Genomic DNA, 19675 nt, shown 5'->3' on the forward strand with positions numbered 1-19675 from the left:
CGTTCAAGTTTATATAGTATAAAACACTTTTCCTGCTCCCATTTTGCACTCTCGCTCAATTAACTGAAGTAAGTGACATTTGATGTGTGTGAGGTCAGGCTTGAACATATTGCAAAAAGGTTCAGAATAAATCACTTTGCAAACGGGTCTAGGGCTTCTAAAAATAACCAGAACTATAGCTTTTATTCATGACCCCCCTTTTTAAATTGCAAAAAATGGATCCTAAGCCCATAACTTTTCTCATTGATATCCGATTTAAGAAAGGGATATATCTATGAATTTGTTATTAAAATAGCTAACAAACTGCATCGTTAGTTTTTTTTCGATTTTTTGGTCGATGTTTTGTCACTTTTTTAGAAGTCTCCCCTTTTTTAAATTGCAAAAAATGGATCTTCAAAAAAGTGACCAAACCGCAGCACTCCTAAGCCCATAATTATTCTCATTGTTATCCGATTTAAAAAAGGGATATATCTTTGAATTTGTTATTACAATAGCTAACAAACTGCATCATTAGTTTATTTTCCATATTTTTTGTTGATATTTTGTCAATTTTTATGATGTCCCCCCTTATCAAAATTGCAAAAAAATTGATTTTCAGGTAAATGGCTAAACCCCAGCACTTCTATGCCCATAACTTAAAATATGGAAAATTAAATTTAAAAAATCGCGATAAGAAAACACAAAAATAAGAAATTCATGATTTTAAAACCATTTAATTCGGTGCAGCTGGGATTCAGTTTATAGAAGCTAGTCATGTTTTTTCCGACAATAAAATGTTGCAAATGGACAATGCATAAAACTATGGTTTGAAATTCCCCAGCTGCACGTGGAACACTAAACAATAAATTTGGACAATCAATGGGGAGATAGATACTCGATAGGAAAAATAACAAACACCTAAATGGACACAAAACACATGCAAAACGAAACGAAGAACATGGAATCTAGCGCCACAGGTGCGGACGATCCAGATCCGGAGATCACTTGCTGTCCGGACAGGCCATCTGGTACAGGAACTGTACGATTGTGCGGGTGGGTCTTCCCGTCATCCGATCCTTTAGAAGATACGGCAGTGGATTGTGGCGCGTCAGCATGCCCACATTCCGGATATCGATGTGCGCCCAATCCGCACAGGGAACCAGTTCGTGCAACACGGCGGCAGCAATGCAACTGGAGGCGGGGCCAATGCCCCTGTTGCTGATGTCAAAGGTTAAATTCGGGGTCACCAGCTGCTTGAAGTAGCGCCACAGAGGCAAGCGCCAAATCCGGTCACCCGTCAGACCGCCAGCCTTCTCGAATTGCTTGGCAATGAAGTTGGAGTTGGTGAACAATCCCGCTGCCGATTCGCCGAGGCCAGCGCACACTCCGTAACCCACGGTGGCCAAGTCCACCACCAGTCGCGGCTTGTAGGTGGTCTGGGCAAAGAGCAGGGGATCGGCCATCACCACAGTGCCGGCCTTGCTCACGTCCACGATGCCCAGCGTCTTGCCATTCATCAGGGTGACCACATCGCCCGGCTTAACGGCCATTCCGGATGGCATGTTCTCGCAGAGCGGCAGCACGGCGGAGATGTTCACGGGCAGGGATAAGGCCGCCGCCGCTCGAATGGCGGCCACACAAACAGCCGCACCCGCCATGCAACCCCTGTACATGTGCAGGCAATTCTTGGGCCGCAGGCACAAGCCGCCACTGTTGTAGGTCAATCCCTTGCCCAGCAGCAGGATGGGTCTGTCCTCCGGCGAGGTGCCGCAGTAGCTGACCTCCAGGACCACTGGCGGCTCGCAGCTTCCCTTGGCGATCATCAGAAAGGAGTTCAGATGGTTCGTTTCTATCCAATCCATGGAGCGCACCTCCACGGAAACCCCGCAAGGACACAAAGCATCCACTGCCGACTGGGCGAATATGGTGGGGGTCATCTGATTCGCCGGAGCATCGCTCAATCGCCTGGCCAAGTTCTGCGATTCCGCCTTGAAGAGTCCCCTCGTCCAGGCATCCACATCCGGTGAGTCGTACAAATCCAGCTTGGGGATCTGGGTGCGATCCTGCTTGCGCTTGTTGCTGTTGTATCGCCAAATGGCCAGGGCACTGCCCTCCGCCGCCTGTTCCGGATACTCCATGGAGTCCACAAACACCTCCGTGCAATCCTGGAGCTGCAAAGCCCGGGCTCCCACGCCGGCGGCCACGCGGGCATTCTCCATGCCCTCGTCGATGTTCTCCAGGTCATTGTAGCCGGCGCCTTCTTGGCCCAAACCCACGACCGCCACTGCCCGGAATTCCGCATCCACGTTCATGAAGACCTTTCCCTTGCCCAAATCGCCCTTGATCGCGGTTTCGCGGATCAGCTCGGATACCTTGCCCGATGTCCGGTCGTCGAACTTCTCGCCGCTGGACGTCATCTTGACCTCCTTGCCATCGCCCTCCTTGGAGTAAACGCCCACCACCACGCCCTTGATCACGGCCCTCGTGTCCGATATGCCGGCCAATCCTCTGATGATTTGGAATGTTTGTGTTTGTCTAAAACTAAAAAGCGGTCCGCTGAAAGGGTCGTAATTCTTCCAGGAACCCTGGAACCTTCGGTAAACACTGCGATTGCGGGCAAAAGCGTTGAACATTCGTGTGGACGCCATCTTCGGGTTGAGCAATGTCTGGTTTCCTGGTAAGTCCGACCTTGCGCACGTCAGGTTAGCTTTTTAGTTGAAGGAGAAGTGAAGGAGAAGACAAATAGAGCAAATTTAAAAGACGTAGGTTCTAACAATTTTGGAAAATAGAAAGAGTGTTGCTTCTTTAGGGCAAAGGGTAGACTAACTGCAGACAGATCCCCAAAGTGGAGACAGTTAAAGAAACGCTTACTCCGCTTGTAGCCCCTCTATAAATTAAAATAAAATTATTATAACACGTAAAACATGACAGCTAAACAATAAAGTTTCAAAACTTTTGACATACATTTATTTGCCCCAAAAATAAAAGGGAAAACATTTACTCCTCATCGGAATCGGCTTGATTTGAGGGCTTCAGGCTGCCAAATACCTTGGCCGGAATGGCCTTTTGTTCGAAACGCAGTTTCTTCATTACAAGACCTTCCTCGTCCGTTTTTGTGGCTGACTCGGTGGCCTTGTTCTCATTGGCAGCCTCGTTTTCCTCGTCATCGTCTTCCTCCTCGTCTTCATCGCTGTCGCCAATATCAATCTCGTCGGGATTGACCACTGTATCCTTTTTGTCCTTGGCACCTCCCTGGGTTTCGCCGCGCACAAACATAATATTGGAAGCTGCCTTTTCGGTTGGCTTTTGTTTGGCCTCGGCGGCCGCCTGGCGGGCCTTCTCCTCCAGCAGACGCATGGCATCCGGTCCAGCTCCTGCTCCAGCATCCGCAGCAGCTCCATTGTTGGTGTTCAGGAACTGGGCGGCCATCATGTTCACCTGCGTGTTGTAAGTGGCCTGCACGGAGCGCTTGATGCGCAGCATTTCACGCATTGTGTCCTCGTTGCCGTGGCGCACTTCGAACTCCTTCCAAGTCTGCCAAAAGTCTGCAGTAATGCGAGGATCACAAACCTTAAAGATGAAAATCGAAGTTAGCATAAGTTTTCATAAGAGTATTTATCCACTTACCTGTGAGCAATGCGCGTAGATGGCCCTGGCTCGATCCACTTCTCCCAACTTTGTTTCCAACTCCGCGAACTTAACGCACATGTGTCGCATATTCTGCTCGGGCAGCGATTCAATGGCCTTCTCATAGATCTCTCGGGTGCGTGGTAAGCCATAAATCTCTGCCGCCTTCTTCACAAATATGTTGTACATATCGAACATCTCCTCCTCCTTCACCGCAGACGTGGCGCGATCGTATACGGACATGGCATGCCGGGCAAGACCATGTTCCTCCTCCAACTTGGCGTACAGCAGATAAAAGTACTTGGCGTGCTCGGGAGGACACTGATCCAAGCACTGCTCGAAGAGATCCCTCGCCCGCTCCAGTTTCGTGCCGCCATAACGCTCCAAAAACTTGGTCAGGTAAGAGTTCCAGATGTCGTACACATTGGGCCACTTGAAGAGGGAAATTCCTTTCTCATATGCGCGATATGCTTCCTCAAAATAGTTGTGCTCCTCCAAGAACATTCCATAGTTGATGATGATTTGCGGCGTGCAGATCTTCAGGTCGATTATTCGCTCGTAGACCGCCTTGCAGGTCTTAAAGGTGCCGAAAGACTCCTCCAGATCGGCGTACATGGACCACACTTTCAGGGAGCGATGGAGACGCGCCTGCACCGTCTCCGTATCATCGTGGTAGGCGATCTTTCGCTTCGGCATTGCCGTCGCCCTTTGCATCAGCTTAAGAGCAGCCTCAAACTGCTGCTGGCGTAGCTCCATTTCTGCCCATTCGCACCAAACTGCCGCCAGATCTTCTACCTTGACGTACTCAACCTCAGTGGCGCGTTCGAAGACCACGCGGGCATCCTCCACCTGACCGTTGGTCTCGTAGAACTTGGCAAACTCCACCCACAGAGTGTGCAGCTTTCCGACCGCCTGCTTCGGCTGCACTGTTTGCACGGCCTCTGTGTACGTGCTGATGATCTCGGCGGGCTTGTCCTCGTACAGCGTCACCCGTTTGTGCCACTCGTGCACGTTGTGCGGATTCTGGCGCAGAAGCACGCTGTTCAGGAGTAGCAGTCGTCGTTCCATAAGGTATTCAAAGCGGGAGAGCCGCAGCTCCACATCGATGTCATCCTCTTCGGTGGCCGCCTCATCGTTGGCCACTTGCTCCATGCGCTTGTTCAGCGAGAGTTCCTCGAACTGGGCATACTCGTCAAAGACCTGGGTGAAATCCCTTACGGTGGTCACTGTTTGAATGGCCTCCTCGTAAATGTCCCTTGCCCGATCAAATAAACCGGATCGCACGTAGTAATCCGCCAGGGAGTTCCACAGGTGGCCCAGTTGATCCGTATAACGCCGCAGTCCACCGCGGATAATGGCGTCCACATTCAGGGAGTGCACCTTGTGTGGGTTCTTCGAGATGAGGTCGCAGAGTTCGTTCCACAGCTGGTGATTCGACTTGCCGTGCTTGGAAACGAAGTGCTCGTTGTCCACTATGTGTGCCAACTGCTGGGCAGCTTCGTCCAGGCGCTCCGCCTCCTGCAGGTAGTCCACATACTCCTCGGCGTCCTCGGGGAACAGTTTCAAATAGCGACGGTAGACGCGCAAAGCAGTTTCCGGCATTTCAAAGCGGCGCACAAACTGCAGATAAAGTGGCCAAATCCTGCCGTGCTGCGTGATCGGGAGAGCTCTTAGAGCCCGGTCGAAAACGTGACGAGTGCGGGTCACCTTGCATTGGGAGGTCATGAATGCACCATAATCCATCCAGATACGTGGCATTTTGTGCATGAAAACGAGGGCTCGTTCGAATGCACTATTCACCTCCTCGTACATGGGATCCGTGGGTATTTTGCCGCGCACCTGCTTCCTGCGAGTTCTGAGGTAATTGTGCCAGATTTTGTAGCTGCCGGGAAGTTCTTTTAGAGCGCGCTCATAGACCAGATTAACACCATTATTTGGAGCCTTGGCTTTGTGGTCAATGTAGCGCAGCCAATGTTTCACGGAGTAGGCATTTCGCAGGATTTCCTCCTCGTACGGAACATCCTCCTCTTCCTGTGAACAAACCATGTTTAGATTGATTTTTTATAGTGTACTTTATGCTACTTACAAAATTGAGCTCCAAATTCAGGGATTGACTTGTTTTTGTCACCATTTTTCGCGATTTTCACAACAAAAAACGCCGCAAACAACTTTTCTTCTCGTGCGCGTCCCGCGAAAACAGCTGTTCGCATAGGGCTGCCACACTGGTGGAAAAGTTGTACCGCGAAAATACCAGAAAAATACCTAAACCATTAAGTTGAAGTGAATTGAAAAAGTAAAAAACTTGCCAAACGTTAAGAAAAAAATTTTAAACTAAAACACTATAAACTTGTAATAATTATTATATCATTTCTTATTAAATAATCCTGTATCGTCGTGAACTTTCTCGAACACCGTGGCGGTTTTTCTGCAGTCCCGTTAAACTGGTATTTTGCCGATCGTTCGTTTGCCAACACTGACGGCAGTTCGTGAATTTTTTGGAAGCCCATCTGCTGATGTTTTCGTCGTCGCGGCCGATAATTTGATTTTCATACAGTTTGCGTATTCCGCACAGTACACTTAACGCGCTCGTAAAATCGCTTAAAGCCGATAAAACCGGATCGAGTTAGAAGTTTTTGTAAACACATCGTAATTGGCCTGCATTTTGCATAATTTACGCAACGAAGGCAACTGCGTGAGTGCACAAACACACAGTCACACACACTTAGGCGCGAGAAAGAGAGCGAAGGAGAGTGAGGAGCGCAGGCGAGTTGGCAGAGAAAAAGGCGAAAAATCAAAGTCTGTCGAAAATCCACTATAAATAGCTCAAAATGACGCGCTTGAAACATTGAATAAGCATAGAACGACTATCAATCGACGAAAGATTTTAAATAAACCCCAACGACCGGGCAAACAGAAACCAAAGTGGTAAGTACAAACAAAATATGAAATCAAGAAAAAACACGTCACACGCACTTGGCAGTTGTGTGCGTGTGTGTGGGTGGGTGTCATAAATATTTTCGCACACACTTGTTCCCTGCATTGATTTTTTTCGGACGGGTTTAAACTTGCCGCTTTCCAATTGGTCCAGCCAAATCCAATTAGACCGGGTCCACAGGAAAACCACCCCCGTAAAATCTATTCCCCTGCTTCAAAACAGCTGTTTCGTAAAGATTTGGTAATTTTCCACGCACTCTTGTTGTTTACGGAAAATTCTGGGCATTTTAGGGCCTCCTAATGTAATGTAAACAGAAGAAGCAGGAGAAGTGCCGAGAAGCGCTTAGATTTGTTGCCGGTTTTTGGCCCACTCTCTCTTTCTCTCTCTCTCTTGGCTGTTGCCACCCACCAACTGACACACTGAGCCACCCACAAACAGCAACAACCACTTTCTGCAGCTTTGAGCCGCATGCAGCTTTTTTTATGGCCAGCAAGAAAGCTTTCTTTGTCTTTGGCATCACGAAGTTTCTTAACTTTTTCATACAGTTTGCAAAAATCACTGCAAAAACCACAGATTTCGTAACTACCATAATTCCGACTTAAAGTGTATCTTAAAGTACCATCACGTTCCAAACAGTAGTTTATCTTTTATAATTTCGCAGAACAATGATAATTTTTAAAATGATTTTATTCGTTTAATTAGTTTATGGATTGTTGAAAAACCAATTTTAAAAGTTGATCGTTTGTCAGTTTAAAAAAAAAAAAAAAAAAAAATATTTGTTCTTAAAAATTATTTTCCCTTAGTAACACATTGCAACTCAATATATATTTTACAAATACCCTGCCAAAGCTTTGTATGGCCAGAGCAGCTTTCCTGCTGCCTTTTTCATCGCATTTATTGATTTCATTTCTCTTATTTCTACTTTCAGCCAAAGCAACGCAACGACGCATAAACGCTAGTTAATAAAAGTGCTAAAAAAAAAATAAAATCAATTTTTTCTTCCGCCATAAAAGTGCTTAAATCTGTCACCATGTCGCGTTCAAGTAGTTTGTTTTTTAATTTGTCTGCTAAGTTAGAGACTAAAAAACTTAATTGATCCGATCACGGAAAGTAGACAACAGCAGGCAATAAAAAGTGTAAAGTATTTATTATCGAAACTCGTTTGTGAAGAATCGCGAAGACTGTTCCAGAAAAGTGCAACACCACATTCCCACACACAGTATCACATAGTTATAGCAAATTCGGGACTTGACCCACGCCCACATCACCCACTTCGGTATATCTCGCTTGGTAATTAAGGGTTAATCGCCTAATGGCAAGTTCGCTCAACAAGACGAGACACAGGCGCAGACTGGCTGCGATCTCGTTCCTATCGAATATCTCGTTAGATGGCACCCATCGGGACACCAAATTCGGCGCAACATTCGGCAGCAGCCTGCTCTGCAACCAGAATAAGAATCCATCCTCGCTGGGACTCGGCTCGGGGGGCTTTCATCCGCACTATCAGCAGCACCACCATCAGCGCAGCCACTCGGCGTCGCACCACAACCACCAGAAGCGGCATCAACCGCAGCAGCAGAATCAGCAGCAGCAGCAGCAGCATCAGCAGCAACATCAGCAGCAGCAGCAGCAATATTCGCAGCAGCAGCAGCAAAATGGCAATCTCTGTTCGCCACTCCTCTGCAGCGCGGATGTCCACATGGGCATCGATGGTGGGATCGGACTGGAGGACTGCACCACCGGCGCCAGCGATGGGGACGGGCATTTTAGTGAAACTGAAAATATGGGTCAATACCTGATGAACGTCATGCCGGCCGCCGATCACAATCGCGGTAGCAGCATTGTGCCGGCCGAGAGACGCAACATAAAGCGACCGACATCGTCGGGTCGCCAGAACCACCAGGCACCGGGCAGTGGCAATATGAGCATCAAGCTCCAGCAGCAGCAGCAGCAACAAAAGTTGCAACAGCAACAGCGACAATCACGGAGTTGCACCGCCGGCAGCGGAGGATCGGGAGCCGAGAGCGGCAGCGATTCGGACAGCGTCAAGATACCGCTCAAGGTGTCCAATCTGGGCAGCGGCGGTGGCGTCGCCGGTGGAGCGGGCAGCAAGCTACTGCCGCTAAGGGAACGGTGAGTAATCGAAAACCTTATCAAAATATATACACTTGCTCTATGAGGAAATTCCTGAAATTTAAGGGATTACATCATATTGGAAAGGGGAAAAGGTGTAGAAATTCGTATTTTTTTTGTTCGTATTTTTCTAAAAATAGCAATAGATTTTTCTACTTGTTACTGTCTTCTTAGTTCTTCGCGAATATCTATTTCTATATTTCATTTTCCAAACACCTGAACACATATTTTTCCTAAAAAAAAAAAGCAGATTCATTGAAATAGATTGACAAGTGACGTCAAGAGGACAGTTTTTCCCCATACGTTTTCCAATATTTCATCTTAATTTTCGGCTGCTCTTTGTTGAACCGTAAATAAATTCTGGCCATAAAATATGAATCATCTCGCTTGATCGCTGAACTTTTGTTCAGTTCAATTAAGTTGTCGTCATAATTGCCAACAATCAGCCCCACCTCCTCTCGGATTGTTAATTGAAATTTCCGCATAAGTTTTGCCTGAGCCAATTGACACTTGGTCTCTAATTTGCTTACAAAGAGGCTCAGATTGATCAAAATAGCGCGAAAACAAAACAGCCAAACACAATGATCCCCACCGTCAGCTGGGCGGTCTGAAATCGAAAATTATTTATAAATTAAATCTGTGAAATTTGAATATGGCCAAGAGCGATTTTCCAATTGTGACGTATTTTCGCAGAGGGGATTTAGCACGTTTTCAACGCCTGATGGTGCATAATCAGGGGCCTGTTGCCGGTCACTTGGCGCTAAAAATATCCCCCAAATATAAAAAAGTGTATATCAACTTTGGTTAAGCTCCAAGGGTGGGGGTGGGGGTGGGAATCGGCTTCATTGATCGACGTGTGCCGGCTCAATTAACGTAAATTAGAGAGCGTGCCCCTCGCAAAGCTGTGCAAACAATTGTTTGAATTGAATCGCATGTTGAGAGGCGGCGGCGTTCGTTTAATTTGGAGCTTTTGTCTGTGGCGCGGTTTTGTCACGCATTTAAACGACCTGTCAGTGGTGAATCATTGGTATTATCTAGGGTTTGACACGGGTTAAACACGCAATAATTGCGCAATGCACAAGATGCGTGTGCCAAAATAAGAATCGCCAATGAATCGCTCGTAAATCGTTCGCGAAACGCTCGTAATCTTCCTTGAACTTCCGCCACCCTCAACCACCCATTTTTTCTGACTCTCTCTTTGTCTTTCTTCGAGGAAAGCTAAAGTGCATCCCGAAGCTTTCACTACCAATGCCAGAGACAAGTTTCGTTGAACCCGTCCGTTGCGCTTTGACAAACTGACCTTGTTTCCTATGCAGCTTTGCCAGTGGCAGTCGCAGTCGCGCTCCGATGGCGTTTCGGAATTTCTGACTAGCGTTTTCGGTTTCTTTCGCGTGGTGCCGCCACTCAACTGGTGGCTAACCCGTTTTCGGGGTCTGGGGACCTATTGTCATCTGTTTGGGGCTTACATACTCGAACATATGCAGTTGGCGCCATGCCAATTGGCTTGTCAGCGACCTGTCATTGCCATTTGTTGGGGCAAATCATTTTCCCGGGGCTGTTGTTTTGGTTAGTTTGCTAATTACTGTTACCAAGATATTACTTTCATATGGTATATATTATAATAAATATATTAGCACAAGGAAAACAGATTTAATTTGTGGATAGGCTGCCGGAAATTAATGCTTGCATTATTATAGTTGGTTGGTTTCGGAAAACAATTAGAAAAGTACATAATAACAATTACCTTACAGTTGATTTTAAAATACGGAGAACGAATAAAATTTATATTATTTCAACCAAAACCCATTTTATTTAAGTGCATCCTGTTCTAAACGAGTGACTAGCAATTAATTGTATATGACAGTCAACTGATTAGATTGCTTAAATAAGATCTTGATATACAACGTGTAGGCCAAGAGATCTATATAATCAAAAGGCTTATCACCCACACAATCAATCGTACCCTTAACGATTACTAAAACTTTTGATAAGAAATCCCATTGACGTTAAAGACAATTATAGCGTTTTGTGATGTCAGGTGAAATAAAAACTTGAAACTCTGGTGCTTAATGTTTTCCCCTTCTCTTTGTAATTGAAATGCTATTTCTGTTGCTTTAGATTGCAATTATCGTGACTCAGCTTTAAAGGGGAATTTATTACCACATCATCAAGTAAAAAGTCTATAAGTTCTTTCAACAAATTCCACAGTTCTGTTCTGTTCTCGCATTTCGTGGCATCAATACAAAAATATTTTGCTCATAAGGAAGAGCCAAAACGGATTGCTGATTTTACCCACAAATCTAGGGTTTCATTACTATTTCCGCTGCCGAATGGGATAACAATTTGATTATGGCAGAATATGTTGAATTGGCAAATTGTTGCAAACGAAAATATTGTGTTATTGGAAACGGCCGCATTTTTTCGGTGTGGGAATCTTGCCACAAAAAGCTGCGCAGGCGCAAAAACAAACTGCGTCGCAATTCGAAAACCAAAACAAACTACTTATGTCCAGTTTTTGTTTTGAAACCTGAGCTGCTCTTTGGAGTAAGCCAATGAATGGGAATGGAGGAGAGAGAAATACGAAAAAAAAAAACTCGAAACTTTGCCAAAAACGTAAACAGTTTTTTTTTTTTTTTTTTTGTTGGCCCAGCTATCGTTCTTTAAGCTCTTATTTTTCACTTCCTTTCAGAGGTTGCGTCATGGCATTTAATTTGATTTAAGGGAGTGGCCCTTTTTTTGTTCAAACTACGCAAGGACCGGCAGCCGGCAAAGGCAAAGCTTGGCATTGAACTTGAGGGGACCGAGCTTTTGTGCCCTCATCCTGGCTCCTTCGGTCAATGTCAATGTCGAGGCTGCAAACCTGTCCAAACCAAAAAAAAAAAAAAAAGGAAAAACCTCCCCTAACCCCCCTCATTTCACTCCACCAAACTGGGTAACCTTGAAAGCAGAGTTTTATGCAATCGACGACGTAATAAGAACCGGTTTCCCTTGTTCTTGTTTGTTTTTATTTTTTTCCTTCGCACTACTTGTGCGTATGAGGGTTCTAATCCTTGAAGCTTGAATAAAACATATTTTCAAGGACACTCTTCAAAGGGTTCCCTTGTGCACTGGGGTGGGAAAATGTGTGTCAGTGGTGCAAAAAGCTTGAACTGCATAATAGATGCAATTCGCAACTGCATTCATGTTTACGCAATCCACCCCTAGAACTTGTTTTTGCTCTAACTTACACAGAAAACAATTTAGTTTAAGAACTGGAAGGTAGTTTCTTAATTTTCCTTCTTACAACACATTTCTATCTTTTTAATTCATCTGAAAGCTCAGGAAAATCAACATAGACATCCATAAAGCTCCATTGCCACACTTATCTGTTAAGAAATGAACGATAAGCCATAAGATGACACAGACACGCCTAATCTATTTAGCAAATATATACATACATATATTTATTGCAATGTCTTTCTTTGCTACGTTGCACAGACCTTACCCAAAACAAAGAGCAGACCCCCTGGCGATAAAGCTCCTCGCTCTTATCGGCTAAACTCGTTGCTAATAACTGCGACTTATTATATTTAAATCGACACATGTTCAAACTCCACGTCAGTCCGTGTCACATTATTATGTTTTATCTGTTCGTTTCGGTGGCTTTCGCTTGGCTCGTTTATGACTTCCCCTGTATTTTGGCAGTAAAAGCGGTTAAAAGCGGATAAAATGGGTTCTCTCGTGCATGTTATTTAGTTATTTGTTGATTTCCACTCTTGCCAAAGTGGCTTTGTGTGTGCTGCGGGCTTTGAAGTGGAGAGTGGCGGTCATAAAAGTCAGAGTTGTGGGATGGGGTAGCCATAAGAAATAAAAAGCAATGAGAATATTTATATGATCTGCTATAATTTCAATAAATATAAATATTGGAATGATAATATGGGCCAGCAAACTACTAGGTTTTCCTATCAAGACCCCGGCACATTTTCTTTGTTTGTTTCTTTTTATCGACAGCCTTCAATTGGACTTGTAAATACACAATTTTTTGCCTATTTGCCTTTATGTAATTGCTTTGGACTTGTGTAAACAAACGTTGTTCGAGGTTTTTGCTCGTCCAAAAACGCTAGCGTTTTTTGGCGTTCCATTTTGTGCTGTATGTTTGTTTACAGCGAGGCAATTCTTCTTTTGTTACGCCTTCCTTTCCTAACACGATTATTGTTATTGTTTGGCGTACCGCTTTCTACTGCTTCGATTGGGTTTCGCGTGATGTGTTGCACCTTATCTAGAACACCATTTCGTTCCAAAATCAGCTTTTGTTCGAGGCGAGAGGAGCTAGATAGATTGATAATGGTGAAAACAATTTGCGTCATTTCTCCCAAGTACCGAAATCTATTGGCTATAAATTAAATTGTCAAGAAACTTGTTCTTGAGCAATAAAAATGTCGGAAAAAATTACCCAAGCTAAGGAAAATTGAAAAAAAAAATAAGGAAATCATATCTTCCGGAAAGAGTTCATAATTTTTATTTCTACTTAATAACGATATTGTATAAATAAAAATGTGGTTTCTCTGTTTTCCAATCAAGAAAGTTGGGTCGCGGTTTGATAGCGTTTTACGTGCGATTTGTCCGCGATTTTCTAACGATTTTGGATAACTACACATTTGTTTCACGTTTTTTTTAAAACATGTTTTTAAATATTTGCATATTTTTTTGTGGTTTCTTTTGGTTATTTATAGCTTTTCAGGTTAAAGCTTTTATCATAAGACCTGCATTTCAGCTTATGGGCACGTGATCTGGTCAAACGAAAACTTATATAAAAAACTAACTTCCATTAACATCTGTTTGCACATACCCAGCTGATAACAGCAAAAACAACAAGTCCACGATGACAATAGCAATAGCGATTGCTGATAAAAGCGAAATTGACTCAGTTGATTTGATTGCCCCACACACACAAAGAGAACTTAAAAAGGGGAAAAGTGGAGAAAAGGGTAGAGAAGATAGCGCAATTAAAATATTTTTTTTCGATTTACCTCTGTGCATGATTTATTTGCTTGCTTCTCGTATGTAGACGTGAAAAGTATATTTACCCAAGCTTTTAGTAGCAGTTTTTGGTCAATATTTGCAGATCAAAATCAAAGAGATAGACCCTAGACGAAATTCATATCTTAAGATGTGCACAGCTGGATACTTCTTTATATTTTGTATACTTTTAAGCTTGAAAAATTTACTTATCGATAAAGTTTTCTTTACTTACAAATAAAAAACTTTTTCCTAACAGTCTGTACGATTATTAACAGTACTGTACAGTTAGGATAATCACCATGTAAGGCTATCCATAGGATCTTTCTGTTATACTGAAGAAAATCTTTATAAATAGAACTGACAGAGTACATTAAATACTATTTAAGATTGCTATCCGAAAATATGCATTGGAATACGACTTCAAACAAATATCTTTGAGAACTCGAAATATTCTGAATCATTTTTCCAATTCATCAAATCTATTGTTAGAATTTAAATATTGTTTGTTTGATTCACAGGCGCACAGCACTTTTCAGATGGAGTTTCAAAAAAAAAAAAAATACAATAGGAAAACTATAAAAACCAGACCAAGCACGCACACTTGCATAATTGTTGCAGTGTTGGCCTTTAGTCTCTATCTCGCTCCTACACGCACTTTGCCCAAACTCTTATCAACGCACACAGACGTAGAAACTCATTAGCGAGTCAATAAGTTAGACGAACCAAAAACACAAAAGCAAACGCACAAAAATAAATGTTTGCCCAGCCCTTTTCTTCTTCTTCCAAACAGACATACACACACACAGACAAAAACATTTGGAGTCATCCCCATCCTCCTTGTATATCTTGTTCTTCTTACATTTGTGGGCATGTAAAATAAAATTCCAGCTTCTGTTTCTGGGCGCCTGTTAAAATGCTCCAACTAATTAACGGGTTATGACAGCCTAGGCGCCACCTCCATCATATTTCTGTGGGGGGGGTTTGTCGTAATGAAAAGCGAGCTGCTTGCACTTCGTCCAACTAATTAACGCAGAATCGTCACCTCGAAAAATGTTTGGAGGAGTTCGCCCCACCACACTTTTTTGACTGAATAACCTCGACCTAGACCAATTATCCCAAGGTAATCAACCAGGCGCACAGATGCCGTCAAGACGACGACTTCAGTTGGCTAATTGACTTTCGTTGCGGCTGCCCTTCGGCATTCCACATGTGTGTGTGTATCTGTGTGCGATGTGTTTTTGAGTGTGAGAGTCGTTGTGTTTGATTTCCAAAAATACACCAGCGATAAGCGGGTCGTTTTGATCGCCCTTAAACGCATAAAGGAAAATCTTTGTTGCTTCACAACTGACTCACTCTCTTTCTCTTCGTTTCTGCGGGCCTGTGAAAATATCGATCGTTGCATGAGGGGTGTGACATGGGCCCCCGCACCGGAAAGACTCTTCGGGAGGTGTTTGTCGTTAAGAAAACTATAAAAATATTTAATTTTAGCTAGTAATTCAAATATACTCAGCAAGCTAAAATTCGAGATAAGCTAGGTTTCTAATTAAAGAGCTATAGAAAATATGAATTTATTATAGAGAGTGTGGATTTTACACTTCCTACATTGATTTGTTTTTGAGTAATTTTTGTTACATATTTAAAGAGATAAAATAAATCTAATAAAGAATCTAAACATGAAATTAATTTGTTAGTAACCACACTTGTCGGCAAAAAAGCCAAACTGTCTGCACTGGTTTCTTCGCTGGCATTTGTCATTGAATTTATAAATACAAAAACTTATTTTAAAATACCAACAACTTGGGGCGAAAAAACCGCCTTCAAGGTCCAGCCCAGCGCGATTTTGTATCGCTTTGCGCGCGTTTTTCACGCTACACGAATTTTTGAGCGCCTGTTGCTCCTTAGATCGCTACAATTCTAACCGATCTCCGTATGTCTTTCTTTCTTCTGTTTGCAGAACCTTCAGCAATGGGGCAAGTGATCAGAACTTGCAGCCGGAGCGGAGGGCACGTTTGAACACGGCGCCGGGAATGCGAGCGGGATCCAATTCGAGCATCGCCATGGGAGGCGGTCTGAAGCGCACCTATGTTCTGAGTGGATCGAGCGTTAGCCACATCACCGACGACAGCAGCACGGAGAGCCTGACTCCGGCTGGAAATTTCGCGGGCAGTTTCCGAAACAGCCTGAGCAAGTCGGTTCAGATCAGCGATGGCCGGCGAGGAACCTCCGGCCAGCCATTGGGACTTGGTCAGGGACGGGATGAGCGGATGGTGCTGGTCTCGCGGAAGATTCCGTTCTTTATATTCTCGTCATTGCCCTATTACAAGGGCAAGAATGGAAGGTAAGATCCAAGATTGCACTTTTAAAGTAATAATTATAACTACGGAATTGTACCGTTTGGAGACGGCATTAAGAATTTATATAGTCTATTCATACTATTAATTATTCTCTCAATTTTAGAGCTGAGTTTCGCAAGGAGGATCGTCGTCGTCGAAATCCATCTACATCACGCCCTTTGAGTTCCATTAATGATGCACCTTTTGATCCGTTTGATTTACTGGGCATACAAAAGGCCGAGAGTGGTCAGGTAAGTCTTCATATTTCAACTTCAACCCAAAGGAACACTCATAACAAAAATTTCTTATTCCACAGGACATATCATATGGCCATTTGTTGATACCCTCACGTCAGTATGAAAAGGAGCGTAAAAAGCATGGAAACGCTTCGGCGAATGCTTCCATCTTCGAAAACCAAATGGAGATCACGAGCACGGCTGCGCTCAAAAACCATGGCATTGCGAGGTTGGTGCCGGATTCTAAACTGCTACAATATTTGGATCTTCTTTCGTATCATTTTTGTTAAACACATTCAATCAGCTCCATTTTATCATGCCCATGAACCATTCTTAACATCCATTAAGAGTCATTATGCATGGTTGGCCAAACCGAACGTCTACTTTGTCCGAAAGAAATTGATATAATCTTGTCAGAAGAAATCCAACAAAGTTTACAATTGCGATATTATTAATTCAAAAAGTGTTTACATAAAGCTTCTTTGTCACCTTCTCATATTACGCGGTAATTTGAGCCTCTGTCTTTGGCTCGCGTTTAATAACAATTTAAAAGCTGACCTAGCAAGACCAATATTTCTGATTCATTATGAGCGTGATATAACCAATAATAAAATATTAACAAATACTCAGCACATTTTCTGTTTTTATATAATTCAGAAATCGTAAGATACTTTTTATTGCTTTTCCAGCTAGAATAATCAGTTATTTATTTTGTTTTGGTTCGGTAACAGTTGACCCCAAATAAAAATCTTGAAAACATTATGTGGCATTAACTTTTGCTAATTCATTTAACGCTTTGCACTACTTCGTTTCAGCACAAAAACCATAACCAAACGTCAAGGCAAATGGTAAATTTTGAAAACAGCTAATATGACAAAAACAAATTTACAGGCAACCTAGCTTTGGAATTAACCATATACTTACCTATTTCAAAGCCTGGTTGACTGCCAAAAGCTTTTAGTCCACTAACCAATTTCACCTCCCCCACATAAACACGCCCAGCCACCCACTCTCACACACATCCAACGAACAACAATGCTTCAACTAACCCAATCCTGCCTTCTCTCACGCTTTATCTTAAGACCAACGTCCTTTTTGTTTTGAAAATATTAAATATATATTATTCGATTCGCAGGTGTTTCACTTATGAAAACAACAACAGGAATAGTGCTACAAGTCCGACGCCGGATTTGAAGTTGGATATGGACATAGAGAGCGTTATCCTGGGAGGAGATTCGACTCGGGGACAACTTGTAAGTTTTGATAACCCATTGTTTGAGTACAATTCTATATTAATTATATTTATATATTTTAGAACCAACAATACTCGGCTAGTATCTTGGACGATCCTGAGTTGATTGCCGGAAAGCATCGCACTTTGCTGACCTTCACCTCGTACATGACCTCGGTCATCGACTATGTGCGTCCGTCGGATTTGAAAAAGGAGCTCAACGACAAGTTCCGCGAGAAGTTTCCAACCATCCAGCTCACGCTGAGCAAGCTAAGGAGGTAAGCTGGGGGATCTTAAAAGCTATGGCTGAAATTTTAAAGGATTTCATTTTAAATAAACATGAATTATTTACAAATTCTATTATATACAATGTACTAATTTTTAACATTTTTCCCTACAGCATTAAGCGAGAGATGCGCAGGATCAACAAACTGGACTCGCGCATCGATCTGGTGACCATTTCGCAGGCGTACGTGTACTTCGAGAAGCTCATCCTGGCCAATCTGATCAACAAGAGCAACCGCAAGCTGTGCGCCGGCGCCTGTCTGCTGCTCAGCGCCAAGATGAACGACGTGAAGGGCGACGCCCTCAAGAGCCTGATCGAGAAGACGGAGAGCGTGTTCCGGCTGAATCGCAAGGAGCTGATCTCGTCGGAGTTCGCCGTGCTGGTGGCACTGGAGTTTAGCCTGCACGTGAGCCGGCACGAGGTCCTGCCGCACTATCAGCGGCTGCTCTACGAGTCCTAGGATTGGCACAAGCGCTGCGCCGAGAAGAGTTTCCTGGCGGCAGCGCAGGCGGTGCAGCAGTTGTGCCGCAAGGGCAGTCGCAAGTAGAAGGCGTTCGTACTTATAGCATACTTTCGGGTGTTGGGTTTTCAACGATCATAATATTATTGCCTAGGCTTAAGGCGTAGCTCCATAAGTTTTGCTAAAACAGTCAAAGAAAATTATGAAAAATCACAAAAAAATAACTAAATTTACATACATATACGAGTATCCAACATTATACCCCTTCCCATGGTTTTTAGACTCATAAGTGTTTATGTTTACATATATTTTCTTGGGTTTCTGTTATAGACATTTCAAAAATGAATAAACTAAAGTTAACCGAACGAATCTTATTTATGCACTTGATAAGTTAAGCGCTTATCAACTTTTATGGCCGTCGGCTACTGTTGTTGTAATGTTAATTTTATTCAAATTTCCAGCGTCGACGATCTCGGCCTATTGCCGTTTGCTGTTGGCCGCATGACCAAAGCTAGCTAATCCGCCCCGAAATGCTCGGAGATCCCACGTACTATCCGGTTATCCCCCAACCCTTCAGTACAAATTGATTCGAATCGAATCGAATAGCTTCGCAGGGCTTTGAGGGCCCATCAATCAGAAATCAATAAATAACTGACGATCGATTATTTGCTGGCGCATCAGGCGCTCAGCGACCGGCAACAGGTGGTCGAAAAGAGTTCTCTATAAACAAATACGACTGGGCGATAACCGAAAAATATACGGGCAACTTACACGTGCCGGCCGGCAGGGGGGATCGGCGGAATGGGATCCGCGGGGGGCGAGCGACGTGCCTGCACATTGCCTTCTGTTCGATTTGTTTACTGTAGTGTTTGTTAACTCTTTTGTGATAAGCCATAATGTTTTTGTAGCCGAGTGACTTTTGGGCTGCCAGCAAATGGGAAGAGGTTGCTGCTTTATGTAATGCGATGCAATCGCATTTAGCTTTTTACCTTATCAGCAGTATTATTTTCAGTTGGGGAGACTCGGGAATACCCTAAGTATCAAGATTGTGTTTCAACTTTAAACAGCTCTTTAATTTGACCCACTTAAGAATATAATTTAAAAATTCTGGTTGAGAAATTAGTTTGAATAATAGTTGCATTTTAATGTATTTAAATTTTGAAATTACTGCTTCCATAAAATCTTTTGGATTACTGTGAACTGCCAGCTGCAAAGATATCATTAAAAAGTAATCACGGAATACGAAACATTTAATTAAAGCTAATTGGTAAGTCAGCAAAAAGCTCATTAGCGAAATTGCGAGTTTGCAGCGAAAGATAGAACGGCACGTTGCTAATGACATGGACATGGGGCATCCCTCCCTGCCCCCTGAGTATGAAACCTATCTGCCATGTTCGCCTGCCACATGTAGCTGTATAATGAAAGCGCTCAAAACTAATTAACGCGAAAGCTGA

At 43.5% G+C, this 19675-nt stretch overlaps 3 protein-coding genes across 4 annotated transcripts; 1 reads left to right on the plus strand and 2 right to left on the minus strand.

The window, feature by feature from the left end:
- Positions 1-693: 693 nt before the first annotated feature.
- On the minus strand, positions 694-2836 carry LOC108094901 (cytosol aminopeptidase). The gene has a single exon (XM_017195747.2). The coding sequence runs from the start codon at positions 2625-2627 to the stop codon at positions 981-983; it is 1647 nt and encodes a 548-aa protein (XP_017051236.1). The 5' UTR covers positions 2628-2836; the 3' UTR covers positions 694-980.
- An 82-nt stretch (positions 2837-2918) lies between these two features.
- On the minus strand, positions 2919-5814 carry LOC108094900 (pre-mRNA-splicing factor syf1 homolog). The gene is made up of 3 exons (XM_017195746.1): positions 5693-5814; positions 3607-5637; positions 2919-3549 (listed from the first exon to the last, which is right to left on the minus strand). Exons 1-3 carry the CDS (start codon positions 5735-5737, stop codon positions 2977-2979), a joined length of 2649 nt encoding a protein of 882 aa, XP_017051235.1. The 5' UTR covers positions 5738-5814; the 3' UTR covers positions 2919-2976.
- Positions 5815-6072: 258 nt separating this feature from the next.
- LOC108094893 (CDK5 and ABL1 enzyme substrate 1) lies at positions 6073-18586 on the plus strand. 2 transcript variants are annotated; one of them, XM_017195733.2, is made up of 9 exons: positions 6073-6531; positions 7470-8674; positions 15630-16013; positions 16133-16259; positions 16325-16473; positions 17060-17092; positions 17380-17497; positions 17560-17753; positions 17876-18586. In XM_017195733.2, the coding sequence occupies exons 2-9, from the start codon at positions 7854-7856 to the stop codon at positions 18219-18221; spliced, it is 2172 nt and encodes a 723-aa protein (XP_017051222.1). In that variant the 5' UTR covers positions 6073-6531; positions 7470-7853; the 3' UTR covers positions 18222-18586. The 2 variants fall into 2 exon arrangements, with proteins under 2 accessions (XP_017051222.1, XP_017051223.1); XM_017195734.2 differs by lacking the exon at positions 17060-17092 and having other exon boundaries at positions 6074-6531.
- The last annotated feature ends 1089 nt before the right edge of the window (positions 18587-19675 follow it).

The sequence above is a fragment of the Drosophila ficusphila genome, unplaced genomic scaffold (genome assembly GCF_018152265.1).
Source record: "Drosophila ficusphila isolate 14025-0441.05 unplaced genomic scaffold, ASM1815226v1 contig_414, whole genome shotgun sequence".
Taxonomy (NCBI): domain Eukaryota; kingdom Metazoa; phylum Arthropoda; class Insecta; order Diptera; family Drosophilidae; genus Drosophila; species Drosophila ficusphila.

Excerpts from the sequence above, each read along its gene's own strand:
- LOC108094900 (XM_017195746.1), bottom strand. The coding sequence starts at position 5,737 with ATGGTGACAAAAACAAGTCAATCCCTGAATTTGGAGCTCAATTTT. Across the intron at positions 5,638-5,692 it reads TGAATTTGGAGCTCAATTTT|GAAGAGGAGGATGTTCCGTA; the intron begins GTAAGTAGCATA and ends GTTTGTTCACAG. Across the intron at positions 3,550-3,606 it reads TCTACGCGCATTGCTCACAG|GTTTGTGATCCTCGCATTAC; the intron begins GTAAGTGGATAA and ends TTCATCTTTAAG.
- LOC108094901 (XM_017195747.2), bottom strand. The coding sequence starts at position 2,627 with ATGGCGTCCACACGAATGTTCAACGCTTTTGCCCGCAATCGCAGTGTT.
- LOC108094893 (XM_017195733.2), top strand. The coding sequence starts at position 7,854 with ATGGCAAGTTCGCTCAACAAGACGAGACACAGGCGCAGACTGGCTGCG. Across the intron at positions 8,675-15,629 it reads CTACTGCCGCTAAGGGAACG|AACCTTCAGCAATGGGGCAA; the intron begins GTGAGTAATCGA and ends TTCTGTTTGCAG. Across the intron at positions 17,498-17,559 it reads ATTCGACTCGGGGACAACTT|AACCAACAATACTCGGCTAG; the intron begins GTAAGTTTTGAT and ends TATATATTTTAG.